Source organism: Oncorhynchus mykiss, chromosome 15 (assembly GCF_057628025.1).
Source record: "Oncorhynchus mykiss isolate SJ-2025 chromosome 15, ASM5762802v1, whole genome shotgun sequence".
Taxonomy (NCBI): Eukaryota; Metazoa; Chordata; class Actinopteri; order Salmoniformes; family Salmonidae; genus Oncorhynchus; species Oncorhynchus mykiss.
The window spans coordinates 63,600,125-63,615,039 of record NC_143036.1 but is presented as its reverse complement, the minus strand read 5'-3'; the positions used below and the strand labels follow the sequence as shown (position 1 = coordinate 63,615,039).

The window sequence follows — 14,915 nt, the reverse complement described above, 5'->3', positions numbered from 1 at the left end:
ACAGTCTACCACCTCCCAGCCTCACAACACACTGAGACAGCACCATCTGGTGGATGTGTTTAGTACTGACACCCTCTGTCACCAGAGATGGCTGTGACAACCTTATTATTAAACGCTCATCTCTTTCACACACACACACACACTCATGATTTCTTGTCCGTGTAGAGCCTCGCGGCGCTGTTGTGGCTCTTTTATGGCGGGTTGCCGTGCCAACCCCTCCATTAAAGGCAGAGACAGCGTTAGTGAGATCCTAAATGATCAGTGGGGGCTGAGTTACGCCACAGCAGCTCTGTCTGTCAGAGGATGGCCACAGGCCTCACTAACTAGGAAGAGGGAGAGCTCTTATCTCTGGGAGCTATTGACTATTGAGATGTATGATTTTAGAGAGGGCCCAGCACTCTGTGCGTGTGCCTGCTTACTTGTGTGCGATTGCGTGTGTGTGTGCTCTTGTTTGTGTATGATGTAGCCTGGTTGCACGTTGTCATGGTCACCAGTACTCAACGGATGAGCGTTGCAACCACTGTCACTGTGTGAAGGCTTCATTGAATGTGTCTTTTTTTTTTTACACCATGTTTCCACAAATATTATAGTATTTGAAGTGAAGTTAGTGATCATCATTGCTAAATGGTAGCAGAAACACATATATTAGCTGTACATACACTGTGGATGTAATGTCTGTGTTTACACCGTGCCTCTAGCCCATAGCTTTCTGCTGTTCCTGTCATATAGCTGTTCATTATTGCTTCATGGTTTGCTACTTCATAACTACCTTATGACAGCTAAATGTATGTTATCAGTGCAGTCACTTGAGCTTGCAGTGTGTGTGTGTGTACGTGTGCGTGTGTGCGTGTGTGTGTGTGTGTGTGTGTGTGTGTGTGTGTGTGTGTGTGTGTGTGTGTGTGTGCGTGCGTGTGCATCTATGTGTATGTCTTCACTGGTATTGGTATCAATTCCCATAATGCTCATCGTCAAGAATGGAGGAGGTCCACACCGTTTACTCTCTCCTCCATGGATCAGAAACGGACTCACTTACCATCCCTAACATCCAGTGAATTACGCGTGATCACTTTTAAACGGTCCTGTTCTCCTAATAAAGTTAAGATATTCAGCCATCCCTTCAACTCCCTGCTGACTCCTGGCCTGTTTCTGCCAATACAAATAGCCCCCGTGCCTCTCACCAGCGCCACTAATTAGCGAGTGTGCTGCAGACACCCTCATTAAGGCCTATCTACACCATTACCCAAGCTGCAAACACCACTAATTGTAGGATTTCAGACATGTCCGTTTAGTGTGCCTCGACGTGGCAGGATTGTGAAGTTCACATACGTTCGCCCACCCATGCTTACCCATCAGCAGAAACCCATATGTATACATACACAGTACACACATACTCATACACCCATACATGGTCAATAGCTGTTTACTGGTCGAGTACACTCTCTCACTGAGGTTTTCTCTTGACGGTTGCTGCCAGTGTGTGAGTCATTCTAGTCTTTCTTGCTCAATTGGCCTGTCCTGCTCCCTCCTGTTCCCTCCTAATGCTCTTTAAGATGGCTATATCTTCCTCCAGGCTGGACCAGAGATGACTATCACAACGAAGAGAGAGAGAAGGGAGGGATGGAGAGTCTTTGAATCAATGAGCGCCGCCCAGCAACACAGGGATTATTCAGCACACAGCCAGACAGTGATTCATTGGCTAACAGCAAGAGGCGCTAGAGCAGGCTGCCTGCCAGACCAGCACAGTGCTGAACAGCAACAGCCATGTTCACAGCTCTGTCTCCACCAACATGCACCATGCAGAGCTGAGCCAATCCAGAACTGCCCTGTGCCGCTGCAGGAATCCTTGGCCAATCAGAATGGCCCTAGGAGAGAGGAACAGGAAGAGAGAGGGAGGTGGGAGAGACATCCAAATGGCTTATGGGTGAGCAGCCAGGTCAGATCCCAGCGGGGATCTAGGGTTGAGTGGTGCTAAGATCACTTTCATTGAGTCAGGGGTTAAGGCTTCACAAAAGTGTGTAGCGAGCCTAAGTAGGGTGCTTAACCTGGATCGGCTCAACGGCTCCATTGGCAAAACTAGGCCCTTTTATTTGGAGTGTGTTTGAAGCGTGCGATTCAAGTGTGATTCTATTATACGAGTAGTAGGGACAATGATTGGGTTGTGAGCTGTAATGTGGATTGAAGCATGGCGTTTTCTCTCTGCACATCGTTTCTACTGTTCCTCAGCTGGATGTGTGTTGGTACTGTATTGAACACGTGAGGGAACATGAAACCAGCATGCAACAAAATCAAAATCAATTTTCACGCGGCAGATATTATTGAAAGTAGCTAACCGTCCCTGCGGGCTTTATGTATATTCATAAGCTATACAAGATTCCATCAAATCGTAGTGTTATCCAAATCTCATTTAAATAATGACATGGCCTGCTGTTAGCCTGGCGGTGTGATATTATAGTGCTCTTCACTGTTGTGAGTGTGTGTGTGTGTGTGCGTGCAGTGTATCTGTGTGTATGTGCACATGTGTGTGTGTGTACGCGTGTGCAGGTGTGTCGTGTCATGTTGGAAGTACCTACATCTACATAGGGTCTTGTATGGCTCTGATTCAATCAACTCATTAACTGTACGGGGACAGCACTAAGTCCCATTAAATGTTACTGATTCATTTAGCATAGAGCTCTTTCGCCGTAGACAGAAAATATGCCAGCCCTCTCACTGACAGTCACACTTTACATCAGACATTTATAATTTTTATTCTAATCAGGAAGTGATTCAAACCTCAGCCAGCCAATCAATTAATCAAGGTAGAAAAGAAAGTTAGCAGTACTTCAGCCCTCAAGCCCCCAAATTCAGTATCCCTTCCTTAATACAATATACACTACCTGATATCCAGATGGGCATTAGGACCATGGGTAGGCCCAGTTGTTCAGTGCTCCACCTAGGTTATCGATTAGGTGCCACAGGAAACTGCAGTGGGTCAGCATGGTCTCATTGGAGCAGAAGAGTCACAGTAAAACTGGCGGGCAGCACGGTCCTAATCTCTCTGGTCATTACATTCTCCTGTCTCGCTGCTCTAACATGGTCCTGTCCCGCTGCTCTAACATGGTCCTGTCCCTCTGCTCTTACATGGTCCTGTCCCGCTGCTCTAACATGGTCCTGTCCCGCTGCTCTTACATGGTCCTGTCCCGCTGCTCTAACATGGTCCTGTCCTGCTGCTCTAACATGGTCCTGTCCCGCAGCTCTTACATGGTTCTGTCCCGCTGCTCTAACATGGTCCTGTCCCGCTGCTCTAACATGGTCCTGTCCCGCTGCTCTAACATGGTCCTGTCCCGCTGCTCTTACATGGTCCTGTCCCGCTGCTCTTACATGGTCCTGTCCCAGTGCTCTTACATGGTCCTCTGTCCCACTGCTCTTACATGGTCCTGTCCCAGTGCTCTTACATGGTCCTGTCCTGCTGCTCTAACATGGTCCTGTCCCGCAGCTCTTACATGGTCCTGTCCCAGTGCTCTTACATGGTCCTGTCCTGCTGCTCTAACATGGTCCTGTCCCACTGCTCTTACATGGTCCTGTCCCGCTGCTCTAAAATGGTCCTGTCCCGCTGCTCTAACATGGTCCTGTCCCAGTGCTCTTACATGGTCCTGTCCCAATACTCTTACATGGTCCTGTCCCAATGCTCTTACATGGTCCTGTCCCAATACTCTTACATGGTCCTGTCCCGCTGCTCTTACATGATCCTGTCCCACTGCTCTAACATAGTCCTGTCCCAATACTCTTACATGGTCCTGTCCCGCTGCTCTTACATGGTCCTGTCCCGCTGCTCTTACATGGTCCTGTCCCGCTGCTCTTACATGGTCCTGTCCCGCTGCTCTTACATGGTCCTGTCCCGCTGCTCTTACATGGTCCTGTCCCGCTGCTCTTACATGGTCCTGTCCCGCTGCTCTTACATGGTCCTGTCCCGCTGCTCTTACATGGCCCTGTCCCACTGCTCTTACATGGCCCTGTCCCGCTGCTCTTACATGGTCCTGTCCCACTGCTCTTACATGGCCCTGTCCCGCTACTCTTACATGGTCCTGTCCCACTGCTCTTACATGGCCCTGTCCGCTGCTCTTACATGGCCCTGTCCCGCTGCTCTTACATGGTCCTGTCCCGCTGCTCTTACATGGTCCTGTCCCATTGCTCTTACATGGCCCTGTCCCGCTGCTCTTACATGGTCCTGTCCCACTGCTCTTACATGGCCCTGTCCCGCTGCTCTTACATGGCCCTGTCCCGCTGCTCTTACATGGTCCTGTCCCGCTGCTCTTACATGGTCCTGTCCCATTGCTCAGTGACAAATGACTCACTTCAGACATCTCTACTCTATCAGATATCCAGGTGGAATGTCATCATTGCAAGTATTATGCACTGTAGGTGGCTTACTGTACTACGAGTACTGTAGGCTAATGATAGCGTGACCTGTCATGGTTAACTTGCAGATGTGGCGCTAGCTCAGATCCCTGCACTATCTGAACTATAAAATTGGTTCTACTGTACCAGGCAAACTAAATGAAATGCAGCTCAGGTATTAGAACATATTTGACTCAGTAATGTTCTCTGCTATGGGGTCTCACAGGAACAGAGGCAAGAGTCTGTCACTCAATACATCTCAGTGCTGATCTACCATAGGAAAGGGCACCACTGACATCTCTATCTAACCAAACACCTCCTATGCCTGAGTTAACAATGAATGGATTTACCCTGTGGAGTACCCTCCATGATGGTTGTTGCTCTGCCTTTCCCAGGGAACACAGGTTGTTCTGTCTTGAAGTAATGCCGGTTGATAGCAGGTCATCCTAAGAGCACTCGTTTTGATTGACCTTGTTATGAGAAAGTGAAGAGAGTCAGTTTTCATTAAAGAACAGGCCTGCCGTCTGAACGCTCTCTCATGTGTCACCCAGTAATGTGGCTTCTTTCTCATCTGTATATACAGTGCCTTGCGAAAGTATTCGGCCCCCTTGAACTTTGCGACCTTTTGCCACATTTCAGGCTTCAAACATAAAGATATAAAACTGTATTTTTTTGTGAAGAATCAACAACAAGTGGGACACAATCATGAAGTGGAACGACATTTATTGGATATTTCAAACTTTTTTAACAAATCAAAAACTGAAAAATTGGGCGTGCAAAATTATTCAGCCCCCTTAAGTTAATACTTTGTAGCGCCACCTTTTGCTGTGATTACAGCTGTAAGTCGCCTGGGGTATGTCTCTATCAGTTTTGCACATCGAGAGACTGAAATGTTTTCCCATTCCTCCTTGCAAAACAGCTCGAGCTCAGTGAGGTTGGATGGAGAGCATTTGTGAACAGCAGTTTTCAGTTCTTTCCACTGATTCTCGATTGGATTCAGGTCTGGACTTTGACTTGGCCATTCTAACACCTGGATATGTTTATTTTTGAACCATTCCATTGTAGATTTTGCTTTATGTTTTGGATCATTGTCTTGTTGGAAGACAAATCTCCGTCCCAGTCTCAGGTCTTTTGCAGAATCCATCAGGTTTTCTTCCAGAATGGTCCTGTAATTGGCTCCATCCATCTTTTCATCAATTTTAACCATCTTCCCTGTCCCTGCTGAAGAAAAGCAGGCCCAAACCATGATGCTGCCACCACCATGTTTGACAGTGGGGATGGTGTGTTCAGGGTGATGAGCTGTGTTGCTTTTACGCCAAACATAACGTTTTGTATTGTTGCCAAAAAGTTCAATTTTGGTTTCATCTGACCAGAGCACCTTCTTCCACATGTTTGGTGTGTCTCCCAGGTGGCTTGTGGCAAGCTTTAAACAACACTTTTTATGGATATCTTTAAGAAATGGCTTTCTTCTTGCCACTCTTCCATAAAGGCCAGATTTGTGCAATATACGACTGATTGTTGTCCTATGGACAGAGTCTCCCACCTCAGCTGTAGATCTCTGCAGTTCATCCAGAGTGATCATGGGCCTCTTGGCTGCATCTCTGATCAGTCTTCTCCTTGTATGAGCTGAAAGTTTAGAGGGACGGCCAGGTCTTGGTAGATTTGCAGTGGTCTGATACTCCTTCCATTTCAATATTATCGCTTGCACAGTGCTCATTGGGATGTTTAAAGCTTGGGAAATCTTTTTGTATCCAAATCCGGCTTTAAACTTCTTCACAACAGTATCTCGGACCTGCCTGGTGTGTTCCTTGTTCTTCATGATGCTCTCTGCGCTTTTAACAAACCTCTGAGACTATCACAGTGCAGGTGCATTTATACGGAGACTTGATTACACACAGGTGGATTGTATTTATCATCATTAGTCATTTATGTCAACATTGGATCATTCAGAGATCCTCACTGAACTTCTGGAGAGAGTTTGCTGCACTGAAAGTAAAGGGGCTGAATAATTTTGCACGCCCAATTCTTCAGTTTTTGATTTGTTAAAAAAGTTTGAAATATCCAATAAATGTCGTTCCACTTCATGATTGTTTCCCACTTGTTGTTGATTCTTCACAAAAAAATACAGTTTTATATCTTTATGTTTGAAGCCTGAAATGTGGCAAAAGGTCGCAAAGTTCAAGGGGGACAAATACTTTCGCAAGGCACTGTATGTTGTGCCTGTGCTGATAGAGCTGTCCAAAAAAATAATTGGATTTGAGAATTGTTAAAGTCGTTCCTGATAAGCTGCTGTAATTTCTCCCCATCTATAAAAATCTATATTCTAGCCGTGGATCTGTGCAAGGCAAGCTCCAGTCAGATTGATGACTCACCGAGAGAGACTGATAGTTTGCAAATATGTCTTCTCTGTCACTTCATCTCTCTCCCTTCCTCCATCCTCTACCACCCCCTCTCTTTTGTTGATCACTTTCCATTTCTGCTGTGCCACTCGTTGGTGATGGAGGGCATGTTTACGGTGTGATAGCGCCCTTAAAAAGAGACTAGCGCTGGGAAGCCTCCTGGCATGTAACGCAGGCAGCCACTCGCTAATTCGATCCTCGACGATTTGCATCCACAACGTTCTGTTCCTGGAGGGGCTGAAAATTGAATAGAGTAGACAGACAGTCTGTTGTTTGTTTGTTGTTTGTTTGTTGTTTATTACGTTCCTCCCTGTTTCTCCGGGGGGGCCGATGTGGAGTGAATAGTCTGGGCCGTATGTGTTATGAAGCTGGGTCTTTTGATGTGAGACTGCTGCCTTGCGTTGCAGAGCTCTGTGTGTGAACACTGGCGGGGGTGAGTACCTCTGGAATTCCTGCATTCTGTTACACTCTGTTTGTTGTGATCATGTGTTCTAGGCTGAAGTAGAATGTGGAATGTTGTCATTTGCTGAGTAAATGTTGGCTGGGCCTGTTTAAATGGCAGTGATGGTGGTAGGGACTCGCCCTTCCCCTTCGGTGTGGACAGATAGAAGCGTGGTGGTGTAGCTTCCACCAGCTTCCACCATATTATTTACAGCTTACAGATGGGTGTATGTTAGTGCTCAGGGGATGGGTATGGGGGGCGAAGTGGGTTCTGTTTTCCCATTGAAAACACGTGACCTACTCCTAATACAGTTAATTCATTCACACTACCCTCCGGCCAAAATCATCCCAAAACGTTGCACATTCACACAGCGCTTCTGGTATTCCTTCAATCAATTAACGAAAGTCACAGTCCATGTTGATATATTAGAAGTAGACACCTTTAACTGGAATATGAATATTTCCCCGAGAAACAGTTGGAACCCTCTGGCCTGGCATTATGTGGTCCAAGCACAGTAGTGTTGTGATATGTCATCACCCCACACACATGCTGTGACTGTTGTGACTACAGTTCCCTGAATGATTCAATCCAAGGCAGAGGTCCATACGACTGCTAGCAAATGATGTAATTAAGTGCATGCAATGACTTCCTAAAACCACACAATTACAGGACCTACACGGCTCTGTACACTGTAGTGCAGTGAGATTCGGGGTCGGGGGAACTGCAGTAGGGGTTGCAAAATAAAAACATATGTAGAATTAATTATATTTTGTACCAAACATTTTGAGGACAGATGGTACAATATACATTGTATAACGTTTTTGAGAAACATAATTTTATTGATAAAATGTATTTATTGGTTTCTGTTAATTTTGATAAGAGAAGAAAATGTGATGCATTGAAGGTTATATGTTGATGTAAAAATCCAAATGTACCGATTTCAAAGTTGTGTCATTAGACTTGGGGTGGGGCAGGGTCCCAAGAAAATCTTCCTGAAAAAAATGAGGTTCCCAGAATTTTGGCTGAAAACATGGGGATCCCGCTGAAGCAGTTTGAATAACACGGCTGTAGTGTATATCTTGAATTGTATAAAATCTACCAGTCTAACATGGAAACTTACTGTGTAGGTTATACTGTATTTGTCCGTGGGAAATTGTGTTGAATGGTGAAGCCTCATCACCTAGCGAATCATTCTCATCAGTTCAATCCAACTTTAGATTCAGGGGAGCGTTTAGGGTTTTCTAAGGTATTGACCTATTCTCCTTCTGTGTGAATCCCATTTCTTTCTTTATCAGACTGTCACCTCTGGTGTTTTTCCCAAGCGTTGTCCCTGTAAGGCTAATTCAATGACAGAGAATGCTGTTGTAAGATCAAGCCTGGAGGTTTATCCAAATATTGGCAAAGGCTTCTCCAATATGATCCCCTATCAATTACTTGGGATAATTTAGCAACACATACGGTAATGTATATATACACTGAGTATACCAAACATTAGGAACACCTTCCTAACATTGAGTTGCACCCCCCTTTTGACCTCAGAATAGACTCAATTCATCGAGGCATGGACTCTACAAGGTGTGGAAAGCGTTCAACACGGATGCTGGGCCCACGTTGACTCTAATGCTTCCCACGGTTGTGTCATGTTGTCTGGAAGTCCTTTAGGTGGTGGACCATTCTTGATACACACGAGAAACTGTTGAGCGTGAAAAACCCAGCAGTGTTGCAGTTCTTGACACAAACCAGTGCACCTGGCACCTACTACCATATCCTGTTCAAACGTACTTACATCTTGCCCATTCACCCTCTGAATGGTACACATACACCATCCATGTCTCAGTTTTTATTTAACCAGTCTCCTCCTCATCATCTACACTGATTGAAGGGGATTTAACAAGTGACGTCAAATAGGGATCCTATCTTTCACCTGGATTCACCTGGTCAGTCTATGTGATGGAAAGAGCAGGTGTTCTTCATGTGTTGTGCACTGTGGTGGTGGCAGTTTTCAACATCCCCTTGGCTTGGAGACCAACTGTAAGATCCTCTCTGACCCATTGTCTTTCTGGTGCTTCAAGACTCTGCTTCTTAAGGACATTGCATCGCACCACTTGGGGTGGGATTATTTTGCAGCCCTCTCATTGCTTTTAGTGTAATCTGTCATTTTTCCATTGGTTTCTTAATGTTTTATTCCGTTTAAGTTTTGTTATCTTTCTTTAGTTCGTGGAGTAGCCCTCAGACACAGACAGACCAGCTCAGACCTAATGTAATGGCTGCCACTACTCTCTAGGCTAAACATTGTTGTTTTCTCACTATTGCAGGTCACTATTCACCCTGGAAGACCCCTAAACAGGTAAAATGCATTGTCTTCCGAGCCTCAGCTCTCCCATTAATTCTAATTGACTCATTTAGTTAACAAAATGGCTGCACTGTGCATATATGTTGGAGCTGCTCTGATTGACTTTACTACATAACCTTAAATCTATATCTTCTGAACTAGCTGAGAATGACTACTCTATTCTATTCCCTTCCCTTATACTAACTGTAGTGCTGTTGTCGTGTCTCGGCTGCTGCTGTATCCTGGCCTTGAGTTGGACCCTTCCTCTTGCCGTCACATGCAGAGGAAAGGGTTAAGTGGCCCACTCATAGATATAGAATTACTAGACTCGTCGTGCCGTGAGCCAGATGGGCCATGATCTAAATAAATCTTGATGGTCATTCGATGTGGTGTATGTCTATGCACATGACAGTCTACGTCTATGCAAACTGCTAGACCAGATGCTCTTCTAGTAATGCTATATCTATGGTCCAGATTCTGGGTTGGCATGGTCCCCTCAACATTCCATCCTTCTCTCAGCTCCTCTGTATCCCTGATAGAGAGAGTGAGAGAACCTTTTTCTAACAGTCATACCGAGAAATGATCACTCATCCATTCTTCCCTTCTTCCTTCATCTCCAGGCTGATATTGATCTGCTACTAACTTAGCTATCTTTCCTGATCATCTTTTGTCATAACTATGTTTTCTCAGATGTCATATATGTCAGACAAAATATACACATTTTATATTTTTAGTTTTTGTCGAGACAGATTGTACTAACATGTTGAAAGCTGAAACTTTAAAGATGTCTGAGACCTCTTAGACAGCACTCTGTTCAAACCTAGCCTCTGTCTGTCTGTCTGTCTGTCTGTCTGTCTGTCTGTCTGTCTGTCTGTCTGTCTGTCTCTGTCTGTCTGTCTCTGTCTGTCTGTCTGTCTGTCTGTCTGTCTGTCTGTCTGTCTGTCTAAACACTCAATAAACACTTGTCATCCAGACAAGGAAGAGTTGCTACAATGTCTCGAGTTAGACATGGTGTATTGCCAAGAAACAAGATGTGTGTGTGCGCATCCCATTTCATGCTACTATGTTCTAGTTTGGCTCTGATATAGCTAACCAGCTACTAACCCCAGCTCATTTGGCTACAGATCATAACATTCCACACATCCATGGACTCAGAAGAAGCAGTCCCTGCTTGTCAGCAGCTCTCTCAAGTAGAGGTCGACCGATTAATCGAAATGGCCGATTAATTAGGGCCAATTTCAAGTTTTCATAACAATCGGAAATCTGTATTTTTAGACGCCAATTTTGCCAATTTTTTAAAAACATTTATTTTTATTTTTTACAACTTTATTTAACGAGGCAAGTCAGTTAAGAACACATTCTTATTTTCAATGACGGCCTAGGAACGGTGGGTTAATTGCCTTTTTCGGGGTCAGAACGACAGATTTTTACCTTGTCGGCTCAGGGATTCAATCTTGCAACCTTACGGTTAACTAGTCCAACGCTCTAACCACCTGATTACATTGCACTCCACGAGAAGCCTGCCTGTTACGCGAATGCAGTAGGAAGCCAAGGTAAGTTGCTAGCTAGCATTAAACTTATCTTATAAAAAACAATCAATCAATCATAATCACTAGTTATAACTACACATGGTTGATGATATTACTAGTTTATCTAGCGTGTCCTGTGTTGCATATAATCGATGCGGTGCGCATTCGCAAAAAAAGGACTGCCGTTGCTCCAACGCGTACCTAACCATAAACATCAATGCCTTTCTTAAAATCAATACACAGAAGTATATATTTTTAAACCTGCATTTAGCTAAATGAAAGGTTAGCAGGCAATATTAGCCAGGTGAAATTGTGTCACTTCTCTTGCGTTCATTGCACGCAGATTCAGGGTATATGCAACAGTTTGGGCCGCCTGGCTCATTGCGAACTAATTTGCCAGAATTGTATGTAATTATGACATAACATTGAAGGCTGTGCAATGTAACAGCAATATTTAGACTTGGGGATGCCATCTGCTAGATAAAATACGGAACGGTTCCGTATTTCACTGAAAGAATAAACTTTTTGTTTTCTAAATGATAGTTTCCGGATTCGACCATATTAATGACCTAAGGCTCGTATTTCTATGTTATTATGTTATAATTAAGTCTGATTTGATAGAGCAGTCTGACTGAGCGGTGGTAGGCACCAGCAGGCTCGTAAGCATTCATTCAAACAGTGCTTCAAGCATTGCGCTATTTATGACTTCAAGCCTATCAACTCCCGAGATTAGGCTGGTGTAACCGATGTGAAATGGCTAGCTAGTTAGCGGGGTGCGTGCTAATAGCGTTTCAAACGTCACTCGCTCTGAGACTTGTTGTAGTTGTTCCCCTTGCTGTGCATGGGTAACGCTGCTTCGAGGGTGGCTGTTGTCATTGTGTTCCTGGTTCGAGCCCAGGTAGCGGCGAGGAGAGGGATGGAAGCTATACTGTTACACTGGCAATACTAAAGTGCCAATAAGAACATCCAATAGTCAAAGGTTAATTAAATACAAATGGTATAGAGTCGTCCAATAATTGGTATCGGTATCGGCATTGAAAAATCATAATCGGTCCAGCTCTACTCTCAAGCCCTCTCATAGATTTTAACTCATTGTAGCTCATTTCTGTTCTCCTCTTTGTTGAATCTCTCAGTTTCAAACAGATTGATGGTAATTCTGAATCTGAGCTCCCGGAGAAGAAGTGTCTGGGAGTCAGTCAGTCAGTCAGTCAGTCAGTCGGGCGGGCGATCCAGCCGAAGCCGCTCTTTCTCTCTCTCTCTCTCTCTCTCTCTCTCTTCCCTAGCGTGTGTTTGTTCCTCCCCACACATTGAGCTATGATGCAGAACAGGCTTCAGAGCACCAGCAGCTGCCAACACAGAGAACAGAGTTCAGCCCAGGTTTAATTGGATATCGTTAGTTCAGGACGATTCCCGTAGCCCAAATAAGCCCGGCCCAAATATTCCAACATGGATACAAAGTTTAAAAACAAAGACTATGGGAGTTCTGTAAATGTGACTCAAAGTTGGCACAAATACTAATGATGCCCTGCCTTCTGAATTCAGTTTGGAACAAAGCCTGTTCATATATGAGTATATTCTCATATAGTCATGAGAGTGAAAAACAGAATATACAGAATATGTATGTAGTACTATTGGTGTGGATCAATTTATGGCCGGACCTGAGAGTGTTGTGTGTAGGAAACAGCATACTCTAGCCACACACACAGGTCATACAGTCTTAAAGAGCCTGCCTGTGACTAAATGAGGGGGAAAGATTCAATTCAAAACAACTTTATTTATCCCTCTCAGGGCCAGTTAGGAAAGACTGACATACTTCATACTTCACTTAGTACATACAGCGTAATAGATGGAGGGAGAGAGAGACGGAGGAGGAGGAGGAAGTAGGGGAAGTGATAGTGCTATAGTCTGGTCCAGACTTAATAAGATCCCCTGACTGTCACCCTGCCATTACACGGCCAGACACTCAGACATTCCGAAGATCAGTAGCCGAGATGGGTGGAACAACACAGAGTGGGAACACTTTGATTTTGCCTTGGTTCGATGGAACTAGATGCCTTGGCAGCATCTTTTTATACAGCTCCTGATATCAAACAAGTCATTTTATGGGGTGGTACTAGAGACAACTATCATTCTCACTGTGATCCTAACATACCAATGTGTCATCTTCACTATCTCATCAACACCACTCTGTTTTCTAAAGACAACTGACATTTGTACAACACAAGAAAGCAGCTCAGCTTGTCAAAATAGGTCATAGTGTGTATGACTTCAAATAAGTGTGGCGCTTATTTCAAATAGGAAGATAAATCATATTTTATACACTTAACCATTTAGCTGCATTGTTTGGTTTTACACCTGCATAAATTACCACTTCTCTCTTTTTCTCCTGGACGCACACTGAGTGGTTTGGGATTCAACGCTGCTGAGAGTAATTGGGACTAAACAAACCTGTTTTGACATTAGCACTGCAGGCTTTTCTGCATTGTATTGGAGACGCCACAATAGTGTTTTCCACAATAGAGACACCACACATTATCCACCACATCTACATTCCATTATAGTTTCAGAACACACACACACACACACACACACACACACACACACACACACACACACACACACACACACACACACACACACACACACACACACAGGTTCATCAAAGAGAGTCTCTGAGGGGGGTGAATGCTGTGTGTTTGCACTCATCCTATCACCATGCCCCTCTAGCATCCACTACAGTCTCCATCATAGAATGTCTTGGGCCATAGCCACTCTACACTGGGCCAGTACCCTCTGTGTGCCCACTTTGGCAATTTGCCATCTTCCGACAACGACAGTGGCACACTGACATGTTTAATATGCTCTCTGCCTGCCTCCCTCTTCCTCCCAGCAGCCCTGAACTGGTGTGCCTGTGCTCTCTCTCCCTCTGCATAATTTACACACTGCTTTTCCAGACCTGCTTTAATAAGCCTTGGCATCTTTTATTTCCTTTAAAACGTTTCTTCACCTCCCCTCTCTTCATCTTTGTTGTTGCTTTTAATTAGTTGCCGCCGGCTGGTGCTCATGTTGCTTTGCTGCATTACTACTCCCACTAATATTAGACTGTTGTAGTGAATGACAGAAGTCAATGAAGTCGATGACGTCCATGAAGGCCTCTGTCCCCACCTGTATACTATGAATAGCTTTGCTACCTGCTCTCACCTGATTTGGTTCGTCTAAGAGGAAGTTGTTAGAGTACCAGGACAGCGCCCCCTTGCATCCCTTAGGGATGTCAGTGCGTAAGGACCTGGTGAGAACCATGGTAGGGGTGGTGGAGACTGAACCAATGCCCTGATGTCTGATGTGTTTACAGGTGTTGGAGCAGTGGGACGCGGCCCAAGGCCAGGGAGGGGGTCAGGGCAGCCCCCAGACCAGTCTGTCTGCCCCCGTTGTCCCCCACAATGCCCCCTTCCTGACCCGCCACCTCCACAGGGCATCAGTCCCAGACTCTGCCCTACCCGAGGGCTTTGATCTGAGCAGGCCCGACCCCTATGACCTCTATGAGAAGTCCAGGGCTATCTATGAGAATAGTAGGCGTAAGTACTGGAAACACACTAGTACAACAACAACAACAGCATCAACAACAACAACAACAACCGCCCCATCATATCTGTCTGGGGTTCCAGGGGTTAATGTTCTTCTGAACAGGTGGACCAATGAAGATGCACAAAACCACACTCATACACATACACACACACACCTCATCTCCTGAATGAATCATTGTAGCCCTTGTGAACAGAGTCAGGGCTCCATAGTGCAATATAACAATGGCCTCAGCTCCACCTGTTCTGTTCCTA

General features: G+C 45.0%; 1 protein-coding gene across 12 annotated transcripts in view; it reads left to right on the top strand.

Annotated features, from left to right (window-relative positions):
- LOC110490483 (membrane-associated guanylate kinase, WW and PDZ domain-containing protein 2) overlaps window positions 1–14,915 on the top strand; it is a 295,215-nt gene that overhangs the window by 255,704 nt on the left and 24,596 nt on the right. For 8 of the 12 annotated variants that reach the window (XM_090200763.1, XM_090200768.1, XM_090200771.1 and 5 more), the window contains 2 exons: window positions 9,534–9,565; window positions 14,432–14,654. The exons of the other annotated variants lie outside the window; for them this stretch is intronic. In XM_090200763.1, the coding sequence (XP_090056889.1) occupies window positions 9,534–9,565; window positions 14,432–14,654 (255 nt within the window). The remainder of the gene's footprint in view (window positions 1–9,533; window positions 9,566–14,431; window positions 14,655–14,915) is intronic. 12 annotated transcript variants of the gene reach the window in all.